The following is a 27,761-nucleotide window of genomic DNA, read 5'->3' on the forward strand; positions in this document are numbered from 1 at the left end:
CGTGCATTCAGAAATCTCCCTCTGTATTTTACACATGTTGTTCCGAGGATGTTGTAAAAAGAATGATGAATTTTGTCATTCTGGTGATAAGCAACCATCCCTCTAATTTTGGAGGGTCCTTGAAAGCACCAAGCACTCGTTCATTTTGTTATGTTGTGCTGTGATAATACAGTTAAGAGCCATAACAGTTTTTAAAAACTGTTTCTGCATTTAATGACGTTCTGACATCTAAGAAAAGAATATTCACTCTCCACTTTTCACAGCAACCATGTATCAATGATGTTTGTACAGTTGTCAGGATCTTTCATCGCTTTGACAAAAATCCGAACAAACCAAAAGTGTGATAACGTTGATGAGACGATCTCAAGTCAAGGTCCCACACATATTTGTACAGCTTTCAACTGCAGTTTGCGACAATGTCTGAAAAATAATCAAAAGTAAAAGTTTTTTACTGATGCTTCCATATTATTATGCCCATATAATTGGGGTAATCTGTCATCTAATCAGATACCTTTAACCCAGGGGTGTCAAACTCATTTTAGTTAAGGGGCCACATACGGCCCACTTTGATCTCAAGTGGGCCAGACCAGTAAATTCATAGCATAATAACGCAGACATAACGACAATATTTCTCTATCTTTAAATCATTGGTGAAGGTTTTTGGATGATAAACCCTATTTTAAGGTCTTTCTACAATAAACTAGAAACATAAAGACCAAAAACTCAGACATCAGCCCGCTGTTTATCTGCCTGGGCTCTCCTCTGCAGATTCCCTCGCTTTGTGATGCGTTTGACGTGAACCACGTCACAAAGCGAGCAGCGAGCGCTTCAGCCTCCGGAGCAGACGTCGCATTTACGCTGTTTTTGAAGCAATTACTGGATCGATTAAAAAGACATTACAAAACGTTTGTACTCATAAACTTCCATATTCTCATAGAAATGCAATTTATGTCTTTCTGTAATCCGGCGGGCTGAGCTGGACCCCCTGGCGGGCCGGGTCCGGCCCGCGGGCCGCGTGTTTGACAACCCTGCTTTAACCTGAGAGATAGTAGGAAAGTGGGCGTAGCTTTACATTTAGCAACTATCAGATTTACACCAGCAGCAGTTTAAGTGTAATTTATTTATATTTTTCTTCCCCGTCTGTCTCTTCATCTTCTCTCTTCATTGAACTAAATTAAGGAAGAGAGAAGGAAGGCTTGTTAAAATATAAAAGCCCTCCATTAAAAATGTATGCCACCCTCCCTATCTCCCTCTTTGCTGCCATTTTACATTTGGGAATGCAGGCGGTGATGAAAGGCTGAAGACGGAAAGAAAAGGCAGAAAGAAAGGCGAGACAAATAATAAATAAGGGAACAAACAGACGCATGGACGGAATCGACAGAGGTCGCTCAGTTTGAAACACATACACACCCATGCACACACACACACACACACACACACACACACACACACACACACACACACACACACACACACACACACACACACACACACACACACACACACACACACACACACACACACACACACACACACACACACACACACACACACACACAAAGGGATTCGATTTTCAAAACAACTTTAATTACACTGGCTACTTTTATAAGCCACCAGTTTTGCCTATTTAAAAAAACAAATTAAGAAGCTGACACCTAAATTTGATCTCGAATCTGTTCCTAAAGTTAACATAGTTTTAGAGCTCTGTTCCTTAAAACCCAGAAATCCCAACATTTGCAAAATTCTCGCCATTCTCTCAAACCCAGTCACATACGTCTAATAGCAAACAAGTCCCAAAAAGCCCCAGATTCACTGTTGAAGCAATATCACTAACACACAACCAGATCCATTAAGGTGTTCTGCGTTTTAACCCAGCCATCCATTATATATACTCGCTTTATCCTGTAGAGGGTCACAGAGGGTTGGACTTTATCCCAGATGACATTGGGTGTACACTCTGGAGAGGTTGCCAAATGTTTTGCATTTCTATCCCAAACAAAAACCAAAACAGGTTCAGAGCCCACAAAGTTGGTTTCTCTCAGGAACAACAAAGGAGTTGAACACGAAGCATGAACGGTGATGATATTATTAGTTGGTGCCTATTTAACAGGGAGAAAACAATAGAAAAGGTCTGTGAATGTAAACATTTAACATACCATCAATTTTTTACTCTGTTTGCCTCAATGTTAACACCTGCAAAATATCAAATTTAAATTGTTAATTGTTTAACTTCAAAAAGCTTTTCATTTTCAGTGACGCAACATTTCTTCTACAAATTGGACAAAATCTGTGCTGGTTCCCAAAGTGGCACCGTATTTTCTGTGGCAGAATGAAACCAGTTATAGAACCAGAACCTTACTGGTGGAAAAGAAGTTTGTGTGTCTGTTGAGTATATACGAGCTGATTTTGTCTCCTTATCTTGCAGACGAGCCCTGTTTCTAAATTACTTGAAAATCCTCTGTACTGTGCTCAAAGGGTGCATATGGTCCTACATTAAGTTAAATATAATCAAATTAAATAAGGAAAACTCTGCTGAGGCCAGGTAGTGTTACTCTTGCTAATGTTGAACTTATAGGCAGCATAGAGCTTTGTCTGTGAGATTTTACACCCCAAAGTCTGTTTCAAGGTCTTGGGGAGGATATGTAAAACAAAATGTGTAAACACTTGAGCTCACCAGACTTTTGTAGCCCGCTCCTTAACTCTGCTAAAGACTAGCAAATTAAGCATAGCACTGCTGACTGACTCTTAAATCGACATATTTCACTTATTCCTTTACTTAACCTTTCTTCGTACGAGGTAGTGGAAAGCAGGTTCATTGTCTTTTGTATGAGTGTCCGGTGCACAGACGGACAGAATATTATACATATTCCGATTTCAATTCCCGTTATGATAGGTTTGGGTGCTGGATCAATGCTGTGAAAGTGTCAAAATGTTCATTACACAGAGAAATCCACACACTCCATGTTCAGCATCTGTGCTGTTTGGACTTCTTTAAGTTTGTAATGTCAAAAATCCGTACTCGTATCATATGTCTGTCGTCAACACGGCCTACTGTCCAACCTTTTAATGTATTAGAAAACACATAGCGGTCAGTCTGTCACGGAGCTAATAAGCAACAAGACCAAAGAAAGCGTGTGGTTGGCCTGGGTGTGCCTAAAAATATGAGACCTTTAAAAACTATTAAACTGCAGAAAAGATTGACAGATAAAATTAAAAAAGGGTAAGAGTGATTGCTGTTTCAACAATGCATTACATTTATGCTACATTTAAACCAAATATAATTGAATGCCAAGTTAACATAAACCACAAAAAGGATAAAATAGTAAATACATCAGACTTTGGATTGATCAACCTTTTGCATACTGTACATTTAAACATGAATTTGATCTGCACTTTATTTAGATATTTAGTTTATCACTGTGACAAAGATTGATTTCAGTTCTCCTCCTTTCAACAAAAAATGGCATTAGCCAAATGGATACGTCACTGGCTGCTAATTGGTTCTGGTAAAATACCGACAAACCCCCCCTCCTTCCCCCTACCCACCCACCAACACCAACCCAAACAGACAACAGCATACGTGAGCACGATGTCAGGCTGCATGAATGAAGTGAAATAAATTGGCAATTCAGTGTGATTATCACGCTGTTAAATATCCTCCACACAGTGTCCACGCTGCCTTTCAGCTGCCATTCAGCTGTGATTAGTGTTTAAAACCTTATATATTCATATTGAACCTTTTTACAGTATATATCTATCATGATTCATATCTCACAACTGCCCTGCTGATATGCTCAAAGTAAAACAAAGCTCAGGAAGGGGAGGATGAGACAGAGACCATTCTCAACCACAGGATGCCACGAGAAAGCTGGCATCACACACACACACACACACACACACACACACACACACACACACACACACACACACACACACACACACACACACACACACACACACACACACACACACACACACAAAGAGAGCTCATCTCGTGCCAAAACACTGAGTCCCTGCTGGAAGCTGCTTGGTGCTCTGGGAATTAGAAATCCCACAATTAAACATATGGGCATTAAGATAATTGTCAGTTGTTGTGCTGTCATGTGTGTGTGTGTGTGTGTGTGTGTGTGTGTGTGTGTGTGTGTGTACCTTGCTGTATCCTAGCCATCTGTCACATGGATAGGATACAGCAAGGTACACACACACACACACACACACACACACACACACACACACACACACACACACACACACACACACACACACACACACACACACACACACACACACACACACACACACACTCATGTTCGCCATACAGCATTTCCCTAAAAACATGAAAAACAAGGAAAAATAATTGAGTGAAGAAAAATAAAAATGAAAGAAAGAAAAGAAAGAAAAGCTGTAAATATACATGTCAGACATGCAAATATGAACTTGCACTGACACACACACACACACTCATAAGCACAGAGAGTGTGGAAAACTAAATATATATGGAGAAATAAAAAAAAACATCGGGAGGAATGCGAGTGTGAGATGGGGAGCATTACTGTCGAAGAAAGGCAGAGGATGCCCTCAACAGGGCAAAGAAAGAACTGCAACATGTGCAAAGAAAGAAAGAAAAAAATATTTTCCAATATTTGTATTTGATATTGTTATCATGTCATGTGTTCAGACATTTTTAAACTAAGGTAATATGTTCCCTCTGCTGTCTTCACACAGAAATATACAAAATAATTTAGTAACACTTGGTCTTAATTTATTGATTAAAATGTGCAATAATCTACAAACAAACACCAAGGCCAAAATATGAGAGTACATTTTTACATATTTTAAGTTACATATGTTGCATAGGTACAGAAACAAAATAAGCTGTAAAACAATATGCTACTGACAAGGGTCATAAGAAAGTCAGGTTAATTTTCATTTATAGCACAAAATCACCATCTGTTAATTTATTTGCACACACAACATACAAAATAGATATCTGAAAAGGTTACTAACAGACAGAAGGCATTTATGACAATTTCAGTATCAACATAACTGCAGACACTATTGAATGATCTGATCAGTACTGTAAATTCAGACAAGAAATTATTGCAGCACACATTACAAACTTATGATATGGAATATAGAATATAGAACAATAAACTTGCCCCTTAAATACAGGATGCTGATGATGTCAGTGGTTGATAGTCATAATAAAACCCATTAGACCCTCAGGAAAACACCAGAAATAACCAAAGTTAAACACGAGAGAGAACCTGGAGAGCATCTCACCTGCAGCAGGTTCAGACTACAACTAGACTTACAGTAGAAGTTTGAAGTTGAGTTACTGTGTTTCCAGGCACAAGCTGCAGACAGAATCAGACCAGCTGTTTGTTTGCATGAAAAGCCTTCTCACATCGTTTCTCGATCTGCTCTCCAGGTGGGCTCTCACAGAGAAGACGGTGGAAGCGTGGGCAGTTTGCGTGGAGGACATTCGATGGCTGGTCAGGTGCCGGTGCCTCAGCTGCCAGTTCAGTCGGCCACCTCGCCGGACCTCAGCCAGCCTGACCCGTACCGCGGTAAGACTCCTAAACATCAGTAACACACCGTCAGACAAAACTGTCTGAACTGTCTCTAAACAGCAACAGTGTGGGATTTTGCACAAAATCTCTGCAGAAGACACAAAAAAGTCCTCGTTATTCATATGCGTTTTTGTTTTGCCACCGATTTTTGGCTTTATGAACAAGAACACCGACCAGAGAAGGAAAGATACAGTGAGGGAAAAACTGCATCAGGATCTGTCTGTGTGTGTTTCTATGTAAGCACAGCCATCCTACTAATATCCCATCACGCAGTTGTACACATTCTCAAAATGAACATATCTCGCCACACATTATGATAATAGGAAGAAGATGTAACAATAAGTAAAGATGAGATATAAATGATGAGAAAAATGCTGTTGGAAGAACAATGGGAGATGAAGATTAAGGGGAAAAGAAAAGTCATGAAAAAAAGTACTAGGAGCACAAAAGAAAAATGAAAGAGAAGGAAGAATGGAACCATGACAATGGAGAAAGAGGAAATACCTGCTGTGATGTAGAAGAAGATCATTTCAAGACAGGGAAGACAACAACAACAAAAAAGCAATCCAAAAATACATAAAAGAAGAAAAAGAGAAATGAATGAAGATAGAAAAATTAGGGAAGAAAGAAGCGAAGAAGAATGAGATGAAAAAGAAAACCACTGAGCAGGAAAGGAGAAGACAAAGAGGAAGAAAGACAGTATAAGATATAAAGAACATTTTAAAAGAGGGATAGGAAGGAAAAGATGAAACAGAAAAGGAAGATGAACTTTAAAAAAAAATGGTTTCAAAAAAAGAAAGATTTATAGTTGATAATGAGGAAATTGTCTCTGAATCAGGTTCAGAAAGTTGAGAAGCACTTCACTGACCAAGCAGTAAAAAACTTAATGAGGAGGCCAAACAAATATACTGTGTGTGTCATGAATATGGAGGAGGAAAAGTGTATATGAGCACGCTGTGGAGCAAATTAGCCCTGAGCTCACTTTTAAAGGCTGAAAATGACTTTGCTGGCAGCAAAGTTCAGCCAGTGGCGACCACAGCCAAGTGTGTAATGAGGTGAGAGAGAGAGAGAAACACACACACTCTGGCAGAGGAAGAAGAAGCTGTTCCTTACTCTTACATCCGTTCAGAAGTATTATTTTCCCTGTCTCTCACACACACACACACACACACACACACACACACACACACACACACACACACACACACACACACACACACACACACACACACACACACACACACACACACACACACACACTCAGAGTTGGGGTATGTAGAAGCTTTAAATAAAGGGTACTAAAATGTTTTTGCCGGCAAACACACAATAACATTGGCAGAGCTGTGGTTCCCTTCTGTTTCTGCTTCTCTCAATTTCAAAACAAGAACAATGAACTTTGAAACATTTGTATTATATCAATTGGTATGTTTTGGTTAGATTCATGCTACATTTAGACAGACAGACAGACAGATAGATAGTTACTTTATTAATCCCCAAGGGGAAATTCTTTACACCATTTATATGCTCTTTCTTCCACTTTTAAACACTTGTATCTCTCCACGGTAGGCTGTGGGTCATTTTATTTCATTATGTTACATATGCTGCTTAGTAAATTTATATTATTTCGTTTTTGTAATTTAAAATGGTTGGTTCACCCAAATTGTACACGGTTGATAACTGAAAATAGTCCAACTGGTGCAGTCATCCGATATAAAATTTCATGGGCCCCATTTCCCTACGCAAATTGAGTCAGGTTGGCATTTTGGTACAACACAAGGGGTGTTTTTACACACTTGTGGCCATTTGCAATTTTCGTAGATCTACTTCAAGATGTGCCTGTGCAGTGCAATTTTGGTATCAAATTTGTACCTTGCGGCTCTGCCAGATCAGACCAAGTCAAAGTGCAGTGCAGCTATTTTTGTGGCTTCAGTGGAGAGAGCGCACATCAACAGACCCATCCACCTACCCACAAACAGGTTCGGTGGATGCTCTACATATTTAATCCCACTTAGATGAATAAAGAAAAAAAGCTTTTTTTAATGCAACCTTCAGTTAATCAGATAAAAAAATGAACTGACTCTTGTCTATTGAATTGGATGTGAATCAGGCAGTTGGCACGTCATGAGGCAATAGACAATCTTAGCTTATAAAATATAAAAAGCCCTCGGGTCAATACGAACAAATTTAAATAAAATTTGTTAAAGGGGGTGACAATTCAAAAAGCAAGAGGCACACTCAAAGCTCCCGATGCAATTTATTTATGAACACCACAACATCGGAGATGTTTCGAGCACGTTGCTCTTTATTAGTAGTGTTAGTAAATTCATTTCATCGGGTTTTAGGTGTGCGTCATTTAATTTTGCTCACTCCTAAACATTGTTCCTTCACAATCATCATTTCAGTATATTGGATGAGTGTTCTTTGCCAACTTTGAGATGTAATTAATGTCACTGTTTATAAGGCGTAGGTTTTTGTTTGAACTTCTTATATAAATGAGGGGACGAGGCATTCATAATATTCATCTCCTCTTCCAAACAGATATAACTTTGTCAGCCAATGGAGGCCGACTTTTTGTACCATAAATTCGTTGATCACGAGTCTGAACCTTCCAGACAAGTATGTCAGTTTCCTGGTGTGTACAATAAAATTCTCCGGTTTTAAGGAGATGAGAGGAGCTGATTTGATTGGCCACGATTGAAGTTGGCTGTGATACACTTTCTTATTATCTATTCCTCCCACTTCAACACTGTATCGCATTGTGCCAGAGTTGCGCCTGCACTTGTGTTCACCAAAATACCAAACAAGTTGGACAAACTTACTTGAGCCCCTGGCACACCTGTGCCTGCACTGCGCCCAGGTGGATGAAAATAGGGCCCCTTGTGTTTTTGCTGAACAGCCACAGGACAGAGGTGCTGATTGGTGAAAGTTAAAAGAGAAACAATTGCTGTCGCAAAAGCCGCCTCGGGCAGCAACCCCTCATATTGAGCTTGCTGTCAAACAAAATTAATCTCTTGTGGAATCAGCTGCCATTAAAACATGCATTAAATTATAAAACTAATAAACTTCATTGTACTTTTAAACAATCCTCTCACTGTTTATGTCTTCAGATAGCAAATCACTGCACAGAATCCAGAGAAACAAAAGTTAGATTTAAGGCAGCACCCCACTCAACCTCAGTACAATACAATTTCAAAACAGTACTAATTTGTGGATATATCTTTAATAATACCTTATTGCAATTTTTGCTAATTCCCGCTACAAAAAAAGTCCATTTAAACTCTGTGAATGACATCGCACTTTTTTAAGAAAATCCACCACACAATCAAGCATTTGTGTTTAAAACAATCACACGAAAACTGAGATGATTAGGAAAAACAAGTAAAATAGACCAAATGAGGGAGAAAAAAACTGTTAGTGAGAGTCTGTTATAGAACAGGATCTAGGAATACAGCAAAGATACACCATAACTGCTCGAGCTTTGGCAGAAAACTGTTCACCTTTCACAGCACTGCTCATTCTTAGAAGCTGATGGACAAATTTAATTTTCAGGGACTGTTGTTGTTTTTAGGGTTGAGCAACTCTTTCATTTTCCTTACAATGCACTGGCAGTTTGCAAACAGCATATAGGCCTACCAAGACTTGTATCTCTATTTTGTCATTTATTTGTCTTAAAATCTGCTAGGATTTAGGCACAGGGTCACAACTATGGAAAAAGGCAGGAGGTTAGAGAAAGCACTGAACCAAAAGGCGGATGAAGAAAAAAAAGAGACAGTTGTGAGAAGAAGCATTAAGAATTAAAATTGATGTGCAGCCCCGACTTTGGTGTTCTTCTCCAACAGTGTCAGCCACTGTTTGTCTGGTATCAATCAGACAGTCTTAAGCACAAAGTTACTTTTCACAGTATAATGTTTATTTTACTGCAGCTATTTATGCGCAAACAGATAGCCGATTGTATGTAAGGAGACACGCACACACGCAAACACACAAACCAAACACAGGCCGTCACTCAATGTTGCACACAAAATGCCTCCAGTCAGGCAGACGGAGATTCAAAATGGCCGACAGTTGGCCGTGTGTGTGTGTGTGTGTGTGTGTGTGTGTGTGTGTGTGTGTGTGTGTGTGTGTGTGTGTGTGTGTGTGTGTGTGTGTGTGTGTGTGTGTGTGTGTGTGTGTGTGTGTGTGTGTGTGTGTGTGTGAGTGAGAGAACAGAGTGCTTGAGTGTTTTGTGTTGACTGAGATGCTGGCAGTGTACCAGTGACGGATCCATACAGACTTCAAATAAAGACTGCACTGTTTAGCGGAGGAGGGGACAGTCAGAGGGTAGAGACCCTTTACAACTCTCCCATGCCGCCATCTTGGAGGTCGACTGGAGAATTAGCTGTGTTCAACCAGGCTTCATGCTGCATTCACGACACGTCAGCAGAATGGAAAGACTTTGGCATGATTTCAGGATTTTTATTCATATGCAACAAATGAAAGCAGATATAATAGTGGAGGATTCCTTTACCCCAGATTTATTTATCTTACTCAAAGGCAAAACTTACTCCAAAACCATTAAAAGAGAGGGATCCTCTTCCTACAAGAACAGACATGCCGCAGATGTGTGTAGACTACAAGGCAATAATTAACGTAAATTCAAGCAATCTTCCTAATATTGGCAGGAGCTTGCAATTTTGCAAAATTCCAGCAATTTTTTTCACAAAAGAATTTCGCCAACAGAATCTCTGCTGAAAGTATAAATTGGTTAAGTAACCTTTTGAAGTGACAGGATTTGTAGGAACTGTGATATTATACATGGAATGAGGAATACTCTATGTTAGATTAGTTTTATACACTTCAAATTGTAAGAGACTACACTTTGTTTTTATGGACATAGGAGGCCTATGTGTTTAATTAACACTGATCAAAGAGCATTAAAGCTCTTATTTTAACATCAGATGTAGCCTTTTTTTTTTCCTATATTTTCTATATTACAGATTTCAAAGATTTAATTTGAAAAGCTATGTCACTTTATGATTTCTTTTGTAAGTTTGAGCTCTGTGGTTCTGCAAGTTCAAAAAATGTATAAAAAAGATTCAAACTAAAATATGTCTGTGATGTGCAACATACTTCTTATTAAAGGAAGTGATTACATATTACTCTATATGCAGTTGTATTCACAATTTTTGAATTTTTTTCTAAGTCCAGCAATAAACTCATAAAAGTACATTGACATTTTTGAGAAAATCCGACACAAAATCAAGCATTTGTGGTATCCTACTAATCACAACAAAACCCTGCTAAATCCTGGAGGGACTGGCTAACTTACTGTAGTTTTGAGCTATAGCTCACGATCTTCATTCAGACAATGCAGCTGGATCATATGATGAGCCAGCTTCAACTGTTTGCACCCTTAAACACTCTCCCTACTTCTGTCTCCTGCAGCTCTCTCTGGAGGCCTTCAGGGCCAGAGCACCTCCTCCATCAGCTCGGAGATCAAGTCAGAGGACGAGGGGGACGAGAACCTAGACACAAAGTCCCTGGACCCCAAGAAGGATGACCCTGACAGCAAGGATCTCAAAGCTCTTGATAGGTCAAGATCTCGGTAACCCCGCCCACCTCTCAGACGCTCGCTTCATTCAAAACCCTCAGCTGGACTGGGACACATTTTCCCAAAACACCTCGGCACTCAGAGACCTTCCTAAATCCACATGTAATTTGATAATCCAAAACCTCTGCAGGAATCAGAAATAGTTCAAGACTTTGCCTCTAAACTAACATGTGTCGCTCAAGACTTTCCTAGAATAGAACTGAGAAAAACATAGGTATTTACATGAAAAATCATGTGAAGAACCTTGTCTTGTCTCAATTCAATTCCATAAATACTTTTTCCACCACAAACACAAAACAACAACAATAAAATGTATTGGACTGTGTAAAGAAAATCATTTAAAAAGAGATAACATAAGGAAGGACTTGGAGCTGTAAGTGTTTTGGGAACCAGCCTTTGGACTTTGATGAAGTGACCAAGTGTGATGAGAAGCAGCTAAATACATCAGTTTGTACAGAGACTTTTTCTGCATTGAGTCTGACTGTCCACCAGGCATCTCCCCTTTTTTTAACACGGCTGCTGGTGAGTTTTTGAAACCATGACAGCACTGTCGAGAGAGAAGAACGGAGGTTCCTGGTGGACATGCAGCTCCTGGTTTGGTCCCGTCAGTCTCTCCACGGCCTTGAGCCTGGTTTTAACTGTTTCTCACACAACAGAGTAGAGCCCACGGTCAATATTCTCAAAGAAGTGCTGTCTGACTACCTCGGGGCCGGGGAATCAACACCAACAGAAACACTGAAAAGGTTTTAACATGTTTTTTTTAATGGATATAAACACTTGAGTGATAGAAAAATCTGAATGTTGTTTTTTCCCGTCCTGGATGCAGTTAAGCAGCCTTCACCCCTCTAACAATAAACGAGTTGTTTATCATGGTAACTTTTCACCAGGAGGATGAAACAAATCAGAAATATTTGGATCCCAAACCCAGAATTTGTACATGATGGTGGCGGTCATGTTGATTATGATAATAATGATGATGATGATGATGATGATGATGATGATGATGATGATGATGATGATGATGATGATGATCCAAAAGGTTTTGATGAAATGACAAGGAACATAAATGAAAAATGTGGCCCATGCTGCGTTATAGGGTTTGGGAATGCTGTCATGTGATTCAGGAGACTTCTGTAGCCCAGTCCTCATCTGTGCTTGAGGCTAGCAGTTAAAGGCATCATTAGCCACCACTAGCATAGCACTCCTGAGACCTCATCACTTCTCAAAGTTAAGAACAAATGTCTACATTTATGAGGAGGTCACAGCATCATATCCACTGTAAATATCTTCTCAAAGTAGACAGTCTTTGGTTTCAGAAGATTACTTTGAAATACAATGGGTTACAGATTACTAGTCGCCCTGTTAAACATTTAATTAGGAATGCAAATATTTCACTTACTTCATCAAAGTAACTTATTACATTTGATTACTTTTTGATTAGTAAAAAAATAATCAATTTAAACAAAGCAGTGTGAACCTCCCAAAAGTACTCAACACTGATGACTGTTTTAAATATATATTGAATTAATATTGTAATGTTTTGATTTTAAAACACAACCACCAAAACAAAATACAAATATGTGGATCACAACTGACTGCAGTAAAGAAAACAAATCTCCCTTAACCTGAAACCAAGTCGACATTCAAGTCAACTCCATGCTGAGTGATGATATAACTATCAACAGGACTGTGTACTTTTCAGTTTTTGGACACTCGCTCTTGAACGACTCTATGAATACCTCTTTGTCGGGACTGACGACATGGCCGACCTCGACCGCCTTGGCTTGGTTGGTTAGAGCAGTGTACATTGTTTTTATTGTGAGAGGAGAGGCGGTGCAAATTCAAACAAGAGAACCAATCAAAAATAACACTCAGAGATGGAGTGCATACTGCCAAATGAGTGGAACCTGTCTAGACATTAACAGAAGATATTCCTCTGCAGCAAAAATATGCAAAGCAACAGAATTCCTATTATATACTACAAATAAACTACAAAGTAACTTTAATTTAGTTACATATTTTTTCCAGTAACTCTGATTACAATTACATTTATTTTGTAATTGAATGACAAGTAACTAGTTACTTTGCAACGCTTCTACAACTACCTTAATATGTATTGTAGCAGTTTGTATGTTGAAGATTTTCAAGCTGTGATGCTAAGTGATCAGAACAATTGTCTGGATCTGGTCTGCATTCATACCAGATGAATGGATCAGGAAATATAACTTCTGTTATGACATTGTGTTGCTGTATACTGCACGTTACTGTGACTGATGTAAAAGTAACATGACCGGCTGATCTGGGGCTCAGTGGGAGAACTGATCTAATCAGCATTGAAGAGCAGTCTGGTTTTTTTCTGCTGTAGAAGAAAGTTTCTCCCACCTGCACTGCATCACAATGATTGAAACCCTCTCTGTGAACTTTTTTAATCAATGATTTCCTCTTGTAAATTCTGCACTCATATTAATACACAACGTTTCAGTAATTTTAAGAAACATCCATATTAAAAATACTGCTTCATTGGACCACATGATTTTTTTGGTTATTCACTTTATATTTTCAGTCAAAAAACTGTAGAAGTGAACTAATAATTGTCAAGAAATATGGCAGAAAATCGCTTCAAATACTCTAAATGCAGCACAGCGTGACATCTGTTCCCAAACCCTGCAACAAGTCTGTCACCTTAACTTGTAAAGGTGTGCTTCTACAAACCTGCAGCATCTATTGCAAGTTTGTATTCAAAGGACCATAGAAACACAACCTGCGCCTTCATCCTCAAATCCTCCCCTTCCTTCCCCTCTAATGTCTTCATCCCCTGCTTCCTCTTCTCTTCCTCCTCCTCATCCTCGTTGTTCAACACTGTAGCAACAATGATGACGAGGACCTGTCCCCGGAGCAGAAGATGGAGAGAGAGAGGGAGCGGAGGATGGCAAACAATGCGCGGGAGCGCCTGCGTGTCCGTGACATCAACGAGGCATTTAAGGAGCTGGGCAGGATGGTGCAGCTGCACCTGAAGAGCGACAAACCTCAGACCAAGTTACTGATCCTGCACCAGGCTGTGGCTGTCATCCTCAGTCTAGAGCAACAAGTCCGAGGTTAGTTTCAAATGACTTAGTAACCAACAATATAAAGCACAGCAACTGTACCAGCTTGATTTACCTTTGTCCTCATTCATTTTGTGATTATTTTGTTGAAACCACTGACCGCATAGCTTGTTCACTAACTGTAGAAAAAGGGAGTTCTAAGCAAACTATGAACAGATCATCATACTACTCTACCTGCACTGCATGTTGTTGAATTGGAATGAATGCAGACAATAAATCAAATGTGTCATCGTTATATATTCATACATTATATGAAATTATGAACCTGGAGAGTGAGCTTAAAGCTTTATCTTAAAGGACAAGATTAGTCATAAAAAAAAATTCTACAATCAATAAATTCCATGAAAAGACCAAAGCCAACAGTGAATATATCCTACTAAAAACCGTGTCAGAAAAAATCAGATTCATTATCTTTTACTTAGTCATCCAAAAAAACTATTGGAAAACGCATCAGTGAGCCTCACTGCTGCACTGTGACAACCTTCATTACAATGAACACACTTACACACGTTGTAGTTTATCAAATCCACATGCATCCTCCTCCTGCGGGAAATCCTCATGAGAACACCAAATGTGCATGAGAACATCAAATGTGTATTTATCCACTGCTGAAAATAGTCCCTAAAAAGTGCACTGTTTTCCTAAGATCTGTTGATAATAAAAAATGTATAGAATTATGACAGCATTATCCTTTAAATTGGTGTACATAGAGAAAACTGATTTAAATGTGTAATTTCTGGTGTTAAACAGTGCATAGTTTGTCAAGGGTTAGTCAGCTTTCAACCAGATGTCTTCATAAATAAGGTAACACGTCCCATTTCAGGTCTATGTTTAGCAATTATTTACACTCTAATCTGTTAAAGTCTCTAAAATGTTTCTAGAGTTCTGGTAAGGCAGGTGGAACTGAAATGTGTCTAAAATAATGTACCTCCAGAATAAAAGTATGATAAGGATTCAATTCAATTCAAATTTGCCTCTAAAGTCCTTAAAGCAAGACTTTACAATACAGAGAAACCCAACAATTCAACAATTCCCACATAAGCTAGGAGGGGGGAAAAAAACTCCTCTTTAAGGGAGAAAAACCTCCAACAGAGGGAAGGAAAAACTCCCTCTTAACAGGAAGAAACCTCCGACAGAACCAGGCTCAGGGGTGGGCGGCCATCTGCCTCGACCGGTTGGGGTGAGAGGAGAGCAGAGAGAGAAAAGGACAGCATAAAGATAGATACAAGAGAAGGACTGTTGGTGGAGACAACACGCGCAGGGCAGAGACATGCAGCTCCATGACGGGACATCTGCAAAAGAAAGAAGAGAAACTATGCGAGCGAGGGAACTGAATGGAGACAACAGACAATAAGAAAAAACTATGGGAGAGAAAAAGATGGTGAGGTATGAGTCAGTTAAAGAGTAGGAGGAAAGATAATGATGATTCTTTAATTTCAACTTTAAATCTCAAAAACAAAATCTAAGGTAGAAATTAAGTTTGAATGAGATTGGCTTGTATATGTAGAGTTCACGGAGCTCCAGGAGAGGGCAGCAGCAACACCTGTTGATTGTTGGTCTTACAGGCCAAGGTTTTTGGCTTTTTGGCTTCAGTCTCACTGCAGATTTATTGATCTGGCAGAGAGAAAATCCTCACTGAGAAAAAGAGACATAAAAACAAGGAAACATCAGAAATATAAATGATCTCTCTCCTCTCTCCCTCCCTCTGTCTAGAGCGAAACCTGAACCCCAAGGCAGCCTGCCTGAAGCGGCGCGAGGAGGAGAAGGTCACTGTGACGTCGGACGGGACTCCCCTCTCGCTGGCCGCCGCGCACCACGCTGCCGCCGCCATGGGTGACGGGTCAAACCCCTTGGGACAAATGTAAAACGCAGCAACATCTCCTCCCCCCTGAATGGTCAGAAGATTTCACTTATAAACTAATCTGCTGTTGTACCTTTAACTCAGAGCAAAGAATCATTAATTCTGAAACCAGTCCAGAAACTTCTGCAATCCTTTAAAGGATCTCGTTACAAATCAAAAACAAACAAAACATACATACCTCCAACGAAGATAAATTGAAGTCACTACTAAACATAGTTATTGGCTTTCAATGAATAAATTGGAAATGAAAGTTCCTGTTTTCAAAGGACGGGCAGCTAATCGTTGTCCACCAGCTGTTTGATACTCCTGCAGGTGTTGTCTCTGTACTTTTTAACTATTTGAAATGACGATGCAACTGGACCACTTTAATGCCATTGATTTTATATGACAAAACTGATATACAACAACAGTTTCATTGGTCATATAGTCCGAAGTGCACTGAACTGTCCGGAAACATTTGGCTAATTAGCTACAAATTTCCTGGATACTTAAATATTTCAAAAAAATATGCATTTCTGTTTATTTCAAAGTATTACCTTCAAAAAGGACAAGCTGAGACTTGATTTTTGTTAATAGGTTTAGTGTTTTAAATGTAGGACTTTTTGGAATTGTATTGGTAAAGGCTCCACAAGCACAGATACATTATATATTACAGGCTATGCTATATTTGATGTATAGAAGCTTAGATGTTAAAGTTTGGATAGATGAGGAAGGATGACTCTTTACAGACATAAGGGGATTTTAAATATTGCAAATATTTCAAAAAAAATTACATTCTGTCTGATGATGTCAACCAAACCAGCAGAATTAAAATCTTATCCTCCCAGTTGTATTGTCATTTCTATAGTCACGTTAATTTTGGAAAGACAGGTTAAAATTTACACAGACAACTCTGAAATCAAATGTCCATCAGGTAAAATTTCTCCCATTATTTGAATGAATTTGTGGATGCGTGTCCTTCAGTTCCTGTCAGTTAAAATCTGGCAGAGCTGATGATGTTAAGGCTGGCTGAAAACTGAAGCCAAGAATATTAGTTTCTGTCTGGTCTGGGTACATTTGAACAACAGATTGGCAGTAAGTGTGATTTTAATGGGTGACTGTGTGCGTTTGTCTAAATATGTGTTGTTTCTGTTCTTCTGTACAGTCAAATTCTATTTGTGTTTGCATGTTCAATCGTGGAGTAGGATATTATGTGTAAATGAGCTTATTTTCTCAAGTTCTGCAGTGTGAGGTAACAAACTACATTGACAGAGAGAAAGCGCAAGGAAGAGGATGTAAAGCACCAAAATATTCAATGTGTATTACTATCCATGCTACATATTGCACCAGTGAGTGTAGTTAAGACACTTGCATGTTTTGTCCCTAAGAATACACATCCTCCTCGCTTTATATTCCTGACTGTCATCTCCATGTCATACATCAATGTTTATATTAATTCCTTTTTTTCCTACCAACCATCGATTTCATTTCTATGAAAATAACTTTATTGGAAACTTAGTGCAAATAGAATTCATTGCAGTCAATATTTCTGAAACTTTATGTTTATTCAATTACATAATAGTCAGAGATAATGCAAGAACTGGAAAATGCTCATTATTGATGCTTTCATCAAACTCTTGACCTCCAAAATTTAAGTATGTGACATTATTTTGTCTGTCATCTGTAAGCTTTCATCTGAGTCCTTCTGAAGCTGCTCAACAACAACTAATGTCATGGACTCTCCCAAAGAAGAGGATGTTGTTGTTTTTTTTATCACCAATCAGGTTAAGACTGGTCCAGCGAAAGATATCTCTAGAGCTATCAGTCAAAACGTCATAAAATTTGATGAGAAAATTCATTGTCACCAGAGGATGAATTGTAGTTATTTGGTGATTGGGTGTCAGCATCGAGACAGAATCTCCAATGCAAAATAAATACCAAATTTCCTTAAAAGATTTAATTATTTATTATATATGTCAGACTTAATTGTGTTTAATTGAGTACATTCAAGTTTCAGAGAAGATTAACCCTTTTAATTTTTAACATTTCCTCTGGAAACTTTATATTTTTAGCTTTGCTCTTGCTGTGAGGTGCAATTAACACTGTAACACTTGGGCTTTAGAGTTAAAGTACACTTATTATTTTCCATGTTCCGCAACTGTTTGTGTGTGCAGGTTTCCCTCCTAACCCTTCCCTCCAATATTTGTATGTTGTCCACTCTAGGTCCAAGGTGCCAGAGTTCATCAAGATGATGAGTGACCACTTCCTTTGATGGCATTTCCATGACAACCTGGCAATCGTTCAAACCCGCTGTTGCTTCAACCTGACTAATCAGTTTCTCTGGAACTTCTGCCGGACCAATCAGATCAGCCTCTTTTTCTCCTCCCTTCTGTCGTCTTTGATCCTCCTCTTCGCCATCGTCTCCTTTCTTTGTCAAGAACACGAACTGCAGAGTCACATTAGTCGCTTTTGTCACTTTGCATCTCAAGCTGAAGTAATCTGGATGCTTCTTTGTGGAGATGTTATATGGCCGTTATAAGACAGCAGCTACAAAGTGGCAGCTTTTGACATGAAGTGACAGCAATGGACAAAAATCTTCGGAATTACATCATCCAAGAAATTCTTCTTCTTGTACTACATGTTTTATCAGCACTCCCTGTTTCAAAGAACAAAAGGTTCTATATAAATATCAATAGTATATATATATATATATATATATATATATACATATATATATATATATATATATATATATATATGAGTAAAGAAAAAAAAGAAAAAAACTTGTTTAAAAAGTGCAACTGGACGTGGGCAGGGAGGAGGGAAGGGGTTCAGGAGGGATTTTCAGAGTGGAACAAAACATATCACAAAGTGTTTAAAAAGATATTCTTTTTTGAAAAAAAAAAAAAAAAGCAACATTGCGCAGCTGTTGTTAATTGCAGCTTCAGCGCATCTGTGACTGAATGGCAATCTAACGCCACACTGTGGATGAAGCTGTGCCTGATCTCCTCTTGGATGCAAACCAGTCATATAGAGACAGACGGAGAAGCAAAACTAAAAACAAAACAGGAAAATTCCAGAAAGACTGCACACTCAGATGTTCCCTTACACACATTTTCAAGTATAAACTGAAATAAAGAACAGATTTGGAAGCAAAATGTGTTGCAATCCTCCTGCTTTTCAGGGGTGCTTGAATTGCAAAAGTTGCTTGACTATCGTATATGTCTAGAAAGAAGCAGGGCTAAACAAGAAAGGGGAAACATGTTTTCTTCATTCCAATGCATTCTATCCTAAAGTGAAAACATTTAGATCATCAGAGTGTAACCAGACTGAACTTAAACGTTAATGTATTTTAATAGTCCTCCATGTTGAGAGCCACATTGACTTTCTTCAGATTGCAAACCTGTACAAACTGATATCTTTCTATTGTGGACACAAACACAAAAAGCCTGGACATTTGTACACAAATGGCTCGTGTGTATCTACAAGGAAGAAGGAAGTACTTTGAGAATCAATCATTGAATCAATTAATCAATCAACTGGTGAGTGACTCCAGAGGGACTGGGGTGTTTTAAGCATTGAAGGTGGCGCAATTACGATAGATAGACAAGAGGGGAGAATGATGCAGTAATTAAAAAGTGAACTTCTCAATGCAAGAGGGAAAGGCTTTTTTAAACATCTTTATTTGAGATTGTTGTTGTAGAACAGAAAAAATTCCAGCAAATATCCTAAATCAGAGTCCTTTGTTGGAAATTCAACAGCAAGGGTAAAAGCAGGCAGAGTTTGACACTGGTGCCCAGGCCGTCACTGAAATCGAAGGATTGCTGGGCCGATGGTTGAGAGGATGGATCGATTACAAAAAAAGATATATCTACTGACAAGTGGATTAGAGCTGGACTGAAGACTGAAGGGTATTCTATTTCACGTTTAGTACATTCCCTGAATTGTGATTGCGCTACTTAAATCAAGTGCTCCCGATGTCCTGAAGGCCTGAACAATGAGAGTTGGGGGTGTCATGGAGGGGAAATTAGGATTGAAGGGGGGAAACATGCTGAGGGTGTTTAAGTGGTGATAACGCTGCAGTTGAAGCAAGGGAACACAATCATGTGGCGAGGGTTGTATAATTATCTACTGGGGTCAAGCAGCAGTAGTCAAAGCATTCCTGTGTGGATTCATTAGATTCCCTATTTCTTGGTTCATTGTGTCTCTGATTAAAACCCTTAAACCTCCAACCCCAACTTCACATTTCTCCCCTGCCTGTGACATCATTGCGGAGGAGGGGGGTGGCTTTCCGATTGACACTTGCTTTCTGGAAATAACCCATATGTCTTTGTTGAGGTGTCTGCTGCTGGGACTATTAGCAGTGTCTCATTTAGCTGTTTCACTGGCATTGCAATCCCTTGCCTGAGGGTGTTGCAGTGATGACAGGCAACATTTTGAATGTCAATTCATAACATTTATTAAAAGTATGTATATTTCAATCAGTTAAAAACAAATCAGCTGTTTAACCTAAAGGAGGTCCAACTGAGACACGTAACCAATGACATATTCAGGATTAGCGTGTGTCCTGTACTACCAGGTTTCTTGGGTAGCTGTTTTTTAATCGTCAACATTGGCTTGGCAAGTAGTACAGAACTGGAAAGTAACAGGATCAGGACAAGGCATGATTGGTAGTGACAAGAGTCATAACCACCATCAGGTGGTCCATAGGAATAAATATGTATAGAGCAAATAGGTCAGGAAGAAAACAACAAACTCTACCCTCTGGTACCCTCAAGGCAAGCTGGAACATCTTGAAGAAGTTTTGTAATGTCAATCTGGAAGTCCCCTTTCACCCCAGTTCCAACCCCTCTCAATCCAGGCCTATGGTTAATCCCTACTCCCAGTGCTCTGCGGACCCTAGCCTTATTAACCCTGAGCCCTAGCCCCTCTCCCTGGCCTACTGCCCCACCGACGCAGTCCCACAGATGCAATTTGAACATTCACACTTCTACCAATGTGCCTTTTTAGAGTTCATATCATTCGAGTTGCCAGAGGAGGACATTTACCTGGTCTTTTAATAGGATGCAAGCTTAGGGAAACCTGTTCTTAGTCGTTAGGTTCTATGCAGTCAGGTTTTTTACCAGACCTGGGAATTTAAAAAAAGCTAAAAAGGAAAAAAAATTATTTTTTTGGATAAAAAAACAAAACAAAACTGTATTTAATGTACTGTATGCTTATGTGTAAGTAGACGGCGTGTTCTGGCTTTGAGCCCATGGGACAGACGCTTGATTTAGCAAGACTAGCCCCCGTCCCAGTCCTCCCCAACTTCCAGAGTCCTCCATAACCCCCAACCCCACTTTCCTGTTCCAAGCCCCAACCCTGTTTCCACGGTGAACAACGCGTCTCTTCTTGTATTATAGCTTATCAGCTTTTTATCAATATTTGATCGGCTTGTCTGTAAGCCAATGTAGTCTTCAGTACCAAGTGTGTGGTCGTATGTTGTAAAACAAATTTTCTTTTTTTCCCCTCTCTCTCTTTCTCCCTCTCTTGCCCTCTTTTATAAGAAGAATCTTTTCTCATTACTTTTTTGTCTGTTCTGGTTTACATGTCTATTACAGAAAATGTAAAAAAAAAATTAAAAAAAACAAAAAAAAACAGTAAACAACACAATTTGCTGTCCGACAGCATTGTTCTCTGTCGGTGGTCATTTTGACGCGGTTAAAATCCTACCCAATCAACAGGAAGGCACGGAAACTGGAAAAGAATCTATTTGAATAAATCAGTCTATATATAGATGTACAAAACATATATACAACATATAACGAGGGTGCCACTTTCTGTTTTTTTTTTATTTTTTTTTTTATTTACCGTTGCAAAGGAGTTTTTGCTTGGGGACGAGTTATTTTCTCAAAGACTGAACTGGCAGGAGTTGGCGGGGTCCCTCAGTGTTATAAATTTTCAACTGACTTTGTTGTGACTTTCTGTTGTTGCCGTGACAACACCCTCTGACAAGTACGGCACCCTGCGCAGGACAAAATGGGACCGGAGTTCTATCAGCTCCATTCACTGCTATCTATCCAAGGCAACAACACAGACATTTGTAAATTGTATGCAACAAAATGGCAAACTTAACCATTATTTTGAAATTGTGTATGTAAAAGTTATATTTTTACATGTAGACTGTTGTTATTTTGTGTTTTAGAAATATGTTGTATTGGTTTTTTGTTAAAAGATAAAAAAAAAAAAAAAGTAAAATTCAGTGTGTGTTGAAGAAATGTGTCACATTGAAAATGTAGTGAGGTCAAAAGTTCAGAAATCATTTTTTTTTATTTTTCAATATTATGTTTATATCTGTGGGGGTCATTTTTAAGGCTTCAAGGGAGGAATCAGAAATCATAAAAGATATATGATATTTGTCTAATTCTTCATGTCTCTTGACATTACCATTTTTAATTGTATTTTTTGCAGAGATGTGTAAATAGCCATCAGCCAATTTCTGTGGGGTGAAGATTTTCCAGTGAGACAATGATCCTGATGATGAGCTTGTTTTCATTTTTAGTGGGATGTATTTATCCGGTTGTAAGCAGGTGCCAACTTTTAGTTTTGATCAGTGGTGCTCAGTACTGTTTGTGGTTTTGATTGGCGACCATCTGAAGGGTAAGGCAAACTTGTCTTTGCTTGCACCAAGCATCACTTGTGTCAGAGCCGACGTGAGCCATTTTTTGCGCCATGTGAAGCATTTTCAAAAACAAACCTGGTTTTAGAAAATTATTATTCCAAATTTTATGTGATAATAAACATTTGTTATGATATTTGAAAATGTGTGGTGATAACTGGTGTGATAGGGAAGTAGAACACAATTTATATAAAATATGACAAAATCTGAATTATGTTTACAAATACAATTTGTCCCCTGGTGGCTGTGGGCCGGCTCTGACTACTGTGCATTTGTTTTTCTTTAAGACAGATTGTAAATGTTGATTGAATGAAAGACCCTCAGCACCTAATACAAGATTAATATATGAAAGTTTTGGGAAAAAAAATTGGGAGTGTTGCTAATATAAAGAAGGAGGTCGTCAGCAAACAATCTTATCAGCTGTTTCCCCAAAAAGAAATCAGATCATATTCAAGGCAGTTTCAGACATTTGATTTTCGTGTTTGCCATTAAAAAATTGAACTTTTTGTCAAAAAGAAAAGCTGCTTTGACTCGGACCTAGGTTAAACACTAGGATTGAATATGTCAGTATAAGTGCTAAATGTATTCTTAAGTAATGTTTATTTTGCAATGCTTCATTTCATATTTTTGCTTTGTTGTATAATCAAGTCATCCCCCAAATTACAGTATCTTCATTTTTATGTTACCCCAAGTGTTTCTATTAGCCAAAATGTTTTTTTTTTTTTTTTTTTTTTTTCTCCTTCTTGTACATACATGCCTCATTTCTCTTTTTCAGTGACTGTGCCATGAGCTTTGTAATCTGTTACTCTGTACCAGTTTTACTGCAATAATGAGTTGAATTCAAAATGGCCACTCCTGTCCTTTGTTTTCCCAGCAATATGAGAAAGAGGAAGTATTTTTCCATCTTCTTATGTCCACTAACTATAATGAACATCCAGGTACACTCGAGAGATGAGCACTTGCCAGCATCAGCAGCATGACAAATCTGAAATTTGTTACATTTATGGAATACAATGTTTAAATTTTAGTTATTTTTCATTCAAAAGAATTTAAAAAAAAAATTTTTTTTTTTAAAAAACATTTTATATGAATGACCAGTATGTACATTGATATGGCACTTCTTTTGCGGAAAAAAACTAAAACTCCTTTGAAAGAAAATCACAAATGAAAATATTTCCTCGGTGAGTAGTTCTCTGACGACATTTATATTTTAACAGTTTTAACAGTGTCTTCAAACACAAACAGCATAATTATTGAGGCCTTTGCTAAACCACACAACTATTCTAGCTTTGTTGTCCTGACAAAGGCATATAAAATGAACACATTTAAGTTAAGAAATTGTTCACAGGTTATTTCTAATTTCAAATAGGCCAGTGAGATTTTATTATCAAGTAAGTCTGTTTCAATAAGTAATATTTGACGTTCCAACTCATCACACTATGTGCTATTAGTGTTCCATTTTACCAGTCAATATTAGCATCAAGAAGTCATTGATGTGAAGTGCCAACTGATTATTCCTCACATACATTCTCATCCTCAATTTGAAGATGGATATAATTTTCATCCATTATAGTGTTACCAGGTGTACAATAATTATTCTGTACAATAAATTGCCCACTTTAGTTGTAGAACTGATCATTCTAAAAACTCTCAAATGTACAGTGTGATCATTTTACATGTTATAGAGGGAAATGGTCTAGAGTGGGTCAAAAACATTTTTTAGAATAGCACTACTGTTTTTGTTTTTTTGTTATGGATTACGGTACCAAAATAACTACCTATCATCTATTTGCTTACAGTCCAGGATGTGTGTTGTGTAGCCTGAGTCACTGGCAGCCCTTGCAGCTGATAAACTATGGTCTTTCTGTAAAACCAGAGACCTTTGAGCACCTTTGTGATTCATATTTGTTACATTCAACATTTTAGCGGTAGGCATGGGGATCTTTTAGCCCATCATTAATGATAAAAACCCTTCAACAATTCCGAACCTCTCTTTTGGATCTAGGCTAGCAATCTCGTCCCAGATCCAGCTGGTGTTTGTTGACAATGGTAGGACAGCGCTTAAACCTTTGAGATACTACATTGTACTTGCAGTCACTATCCCTAGCAGCTGCTAGCGAACAAATACACAAACTGCCACTGAAATTGCCTGATTTTAACATTTCTTTTGTTCCACCTGCTCCATGAACAAGATACAACCTGTAGTTGATGCAGAGTTTCAGCAACAACAACAACAACAACACACTTGTATTTGCATTTATATTTGTATGTCAGAGGCGGATATATGTGCATGGCCATAAAAATACCACCAGATACTGTATAGGGGGGAAAAAAAAACTATTTAGGCTGTGAGTATTTAAGTGATGAGCTCATTGTGGACAGATACTGTATGAAAACTCTAAATTTATAACAATAATATTTAAATTGGTCCACACTTGTTTTACTATCAGCATTCCCTAGCAAGAACAACAAGGCTTCAAAGGTGTTTGGAATTATTTTGGACTTAGTTTTGGACTGAGTTAGTTACCTTCAATTATTCATTTGCCATCGAATCATGCACTATTTCCCAAAACTAATGGTCATGAATTATAAGCAACAATTGTTTTTCAATGGAACCCCTGGATTTGGCCCAGTTTTTTTTCCGATTTAGATATGAATACCTTCACCTTTTTTTTTTAATCCCCAACATTCTTTTAGTTGAAGAGTTGAAATGACCATTTACAACAACCTTAAAAGCTGGATCCATCCCATCCATGCTTAGAAACATCCACATTCTTAATCAAGTTTCTTAAACTCTGATTGTTCAATTGTATCTCAAACCAGATGAAACAGATGTCAGTGAGAACAACAGCAGACTTTTTTCTATCCCTTAACTGAATTTTTTTTTTAGATTTGGCTGCCAATTGGGAGGTCTGGAACCAAGATGTGAGTATTTGGAGGACCTAAAACACTTGAAAAAATTATTGATTTTAGAGCACATATACAATTATCAGGGAGCTGTTCACCAGAAAATTGTCATAAAAATCAACATGACACACAGCATACTGGGTAGTTTCCAATGACAGTACAAACAAGCAGAAAGAATAACTTGAGAAGTTCATACTCATCTACTTCAGTCAATCATGTCCTTGTTTTTCACTATCATAATCCTTATGTAAAGACTATAAATGAACTGTGGCCTTTCTTTCTTGTTGTTCCTTGTGATGAGATTCAGCGAAGAGGCGGACAAGAAAAAAAAACAAAGTTGTCAGACCTGCGCTTTTTGTTACACTTTCTGTTATATTTTTTGATGGAGTAGACTTACAGACTGAAATAGAAGCAAAATTTGAACTAGATTAACAATGAATACAAATATAACAGCATATTTTTTGTAGGGACAATCCTCTAAAAGCAAAAAAACAAATGAAATGTAAATGTTAGCAATTAGCGTAAGATAATGATAAAAAATAAAATCTTTTTGTTTGACTATTTTTAAAGATGTCAAGTTGGAACCGTGTGTTACTGATGACAATCCTGAGAGGTTTCCTGAGGCCACAGTGTGGGACATCTCATCCAAGCTGGCAACAGACGATGATGAAAAATATCTGTAAAAAAGTACAAATCAATGAAAAAAAAACATCAGTTACACGTTTCTTTCAAGTAAGTGGGTGAGCGTCTGAAGTCTTTATTTCATTGCACTTTTTGGTTTGTGTGTTCTTTTCTACACTTCTAGGTTTTGTTTAATGTTTTGCTTTTAACTACTTTATTATGGTCTTCATGTTTGCAATTTCTGTTACTGTTATCATTAAATGTTTTTATTCCATATCAGTGGCGATATTGAAGAACAGTTTCTTTTTCATTTTTGAGGTGAGGGTTTTATTCTTTGTACCAGCCCAACAGTCGGCTGTTGGTTCTCATCTTGTAGTGATTCAATTAGGTTCATGTGTATGACCGTTCTGTAGCAATAAATGTGACATTTCTATGATGCAGCACTTTCAACGTCTCTTTCTTTTTTCTCTCCACAGCATGGATGGAAATGACACAATGGGCCCTATTGTCATCCACCTGGGCAAAGGTACATGAGAGGCGCAAGTAGTGACACGAGAATAGGGCCCAATGTCCTCAGTACTGTTCAGATCAACAAAATAAAACAAATTAAGCTCTTTGTAAAATACACTTGTTTTCTTTCTGTCCAAAGGTGAACTTAAACCTTCAGAGTGCCCTTTAAGCATGTCCAGTATACATTAATTTGGTTAGCATGGGAATGTCTCGCCAGACACTAGTTATTTTTTACAAAGTTTGTATGCTGTGAAAAACAGATAGATTCACTTGGCAGTAATTACATACTGTATGTAAAGTAATAGTTTTAAGTAAATCAAATAAACTTAATTACAATTATTATTTTACAAGACTACAAAACACTACATACAAATTTTGTCAGTCATCTTCTCCAAGGAATTTTAGTAATAACACCTTTTTATTTTGTGATGACACTTTCTGATGAGCTTTCAGCCTCATATTTGAGCATGTTCAGAATTAGCAGGCTATAAGTGTTTAAACTATATTCATTCATGTCATAACCCTCAACAAAGCACACAGTTTTTGAAATGATAGCAAAAGAAGGGAAAGGAGAAGTTCAGTTTCTTGAGTTTATCCTCTAGACATCGCTACTCCCCACTCACTGCAAAGGAGTGCCTTAAAGGCTAAAGTCAGGGAACAAAAGTCCTCCATGCACAGTTAATGCCACATATTACACAAATGATTGAAACATGACTAACTGCAGCTCTGCAAAATGGACAGTGATATGTCATTGCTGGCTATTTTTAGCTGGTTAGACAGTAAATTCTCCCACCTTGAGATAGCTAAACATTACATATAGACACCACTGCACCTCAATGTATTTGTTACTGCGCTTTAGAGCTGATGAGTGGGCATATTTTTCCCTTTGGACAGATGCAGGGTGGCTATTTGTACCTGCTTTATGCTGGGCTCTCCCTCTGTCAGTGCAGTTTTTCTA

The 27,761-nt window shown here is 38.2% G+C and overlaps 1 protein-coding gene across 9 annotated transcripts in view; it reads left to right on the top strand.

The window, feature by feature from the left end:
- tcf4 (transcription factor 4) overlaps positions 1–26,729 on the top strand; it is a 248,444-nt gene extending 221,715 nt beyond the window's left edge. For 4 of the 9 annotated variants that reach the window (XM_069706317.1, XM_069706353.1, XM_069706362.1 and 1 more), the window contains 5 exons: positions 5,432–5,570; positions 10,998–11,157; positions 14,029–14,258; positions 15,981–16,128; positions 18,331–26,729. In XM_069706317.1, coding sequence (XP_069562418.1) covers positions 5,432–5,570; positions 10,998–11,157; positions 14,029–14,258; positions 15,981–16,128; positions 18,331–18,379 — 726 coding nt within the window. In that variant the 3' untranslated portion in view covers positions 18,380–26,729. Of the gene's footprint in view, positions 1–5,431; positions 5,571–10,997; positions 11,158–14,028; positions 14,259–15,980; positions 16,163–18,330 lie in introns of all 9 variants that reach the window. The other 5 variants (XM_069706335.1, XM_069706379.1, XM_069706326.1 and 2 more) reach the window with 3 other exon arrangements.
- Positions 26,730–27,761: the final 1,032 nt, after the last annotated feature.

The sequence above is a fragment of the Brachyistius frenatus genome, unplaced genomic scaffold, assembly GCF_029030835.1.
Source record: "Brachyistius frenatus isolate BFR_SWC_R1_liver_20210118 unplaced genomic scaffold, ASM2903083v1 Contig_3, whole genome shotgun sequence".
Lineage (NCBI taxonomy): Eukaryota > Metazoa > Chordata > Actinopteri > Embiotocidae > Brachyistius > Brachyistius frenatus.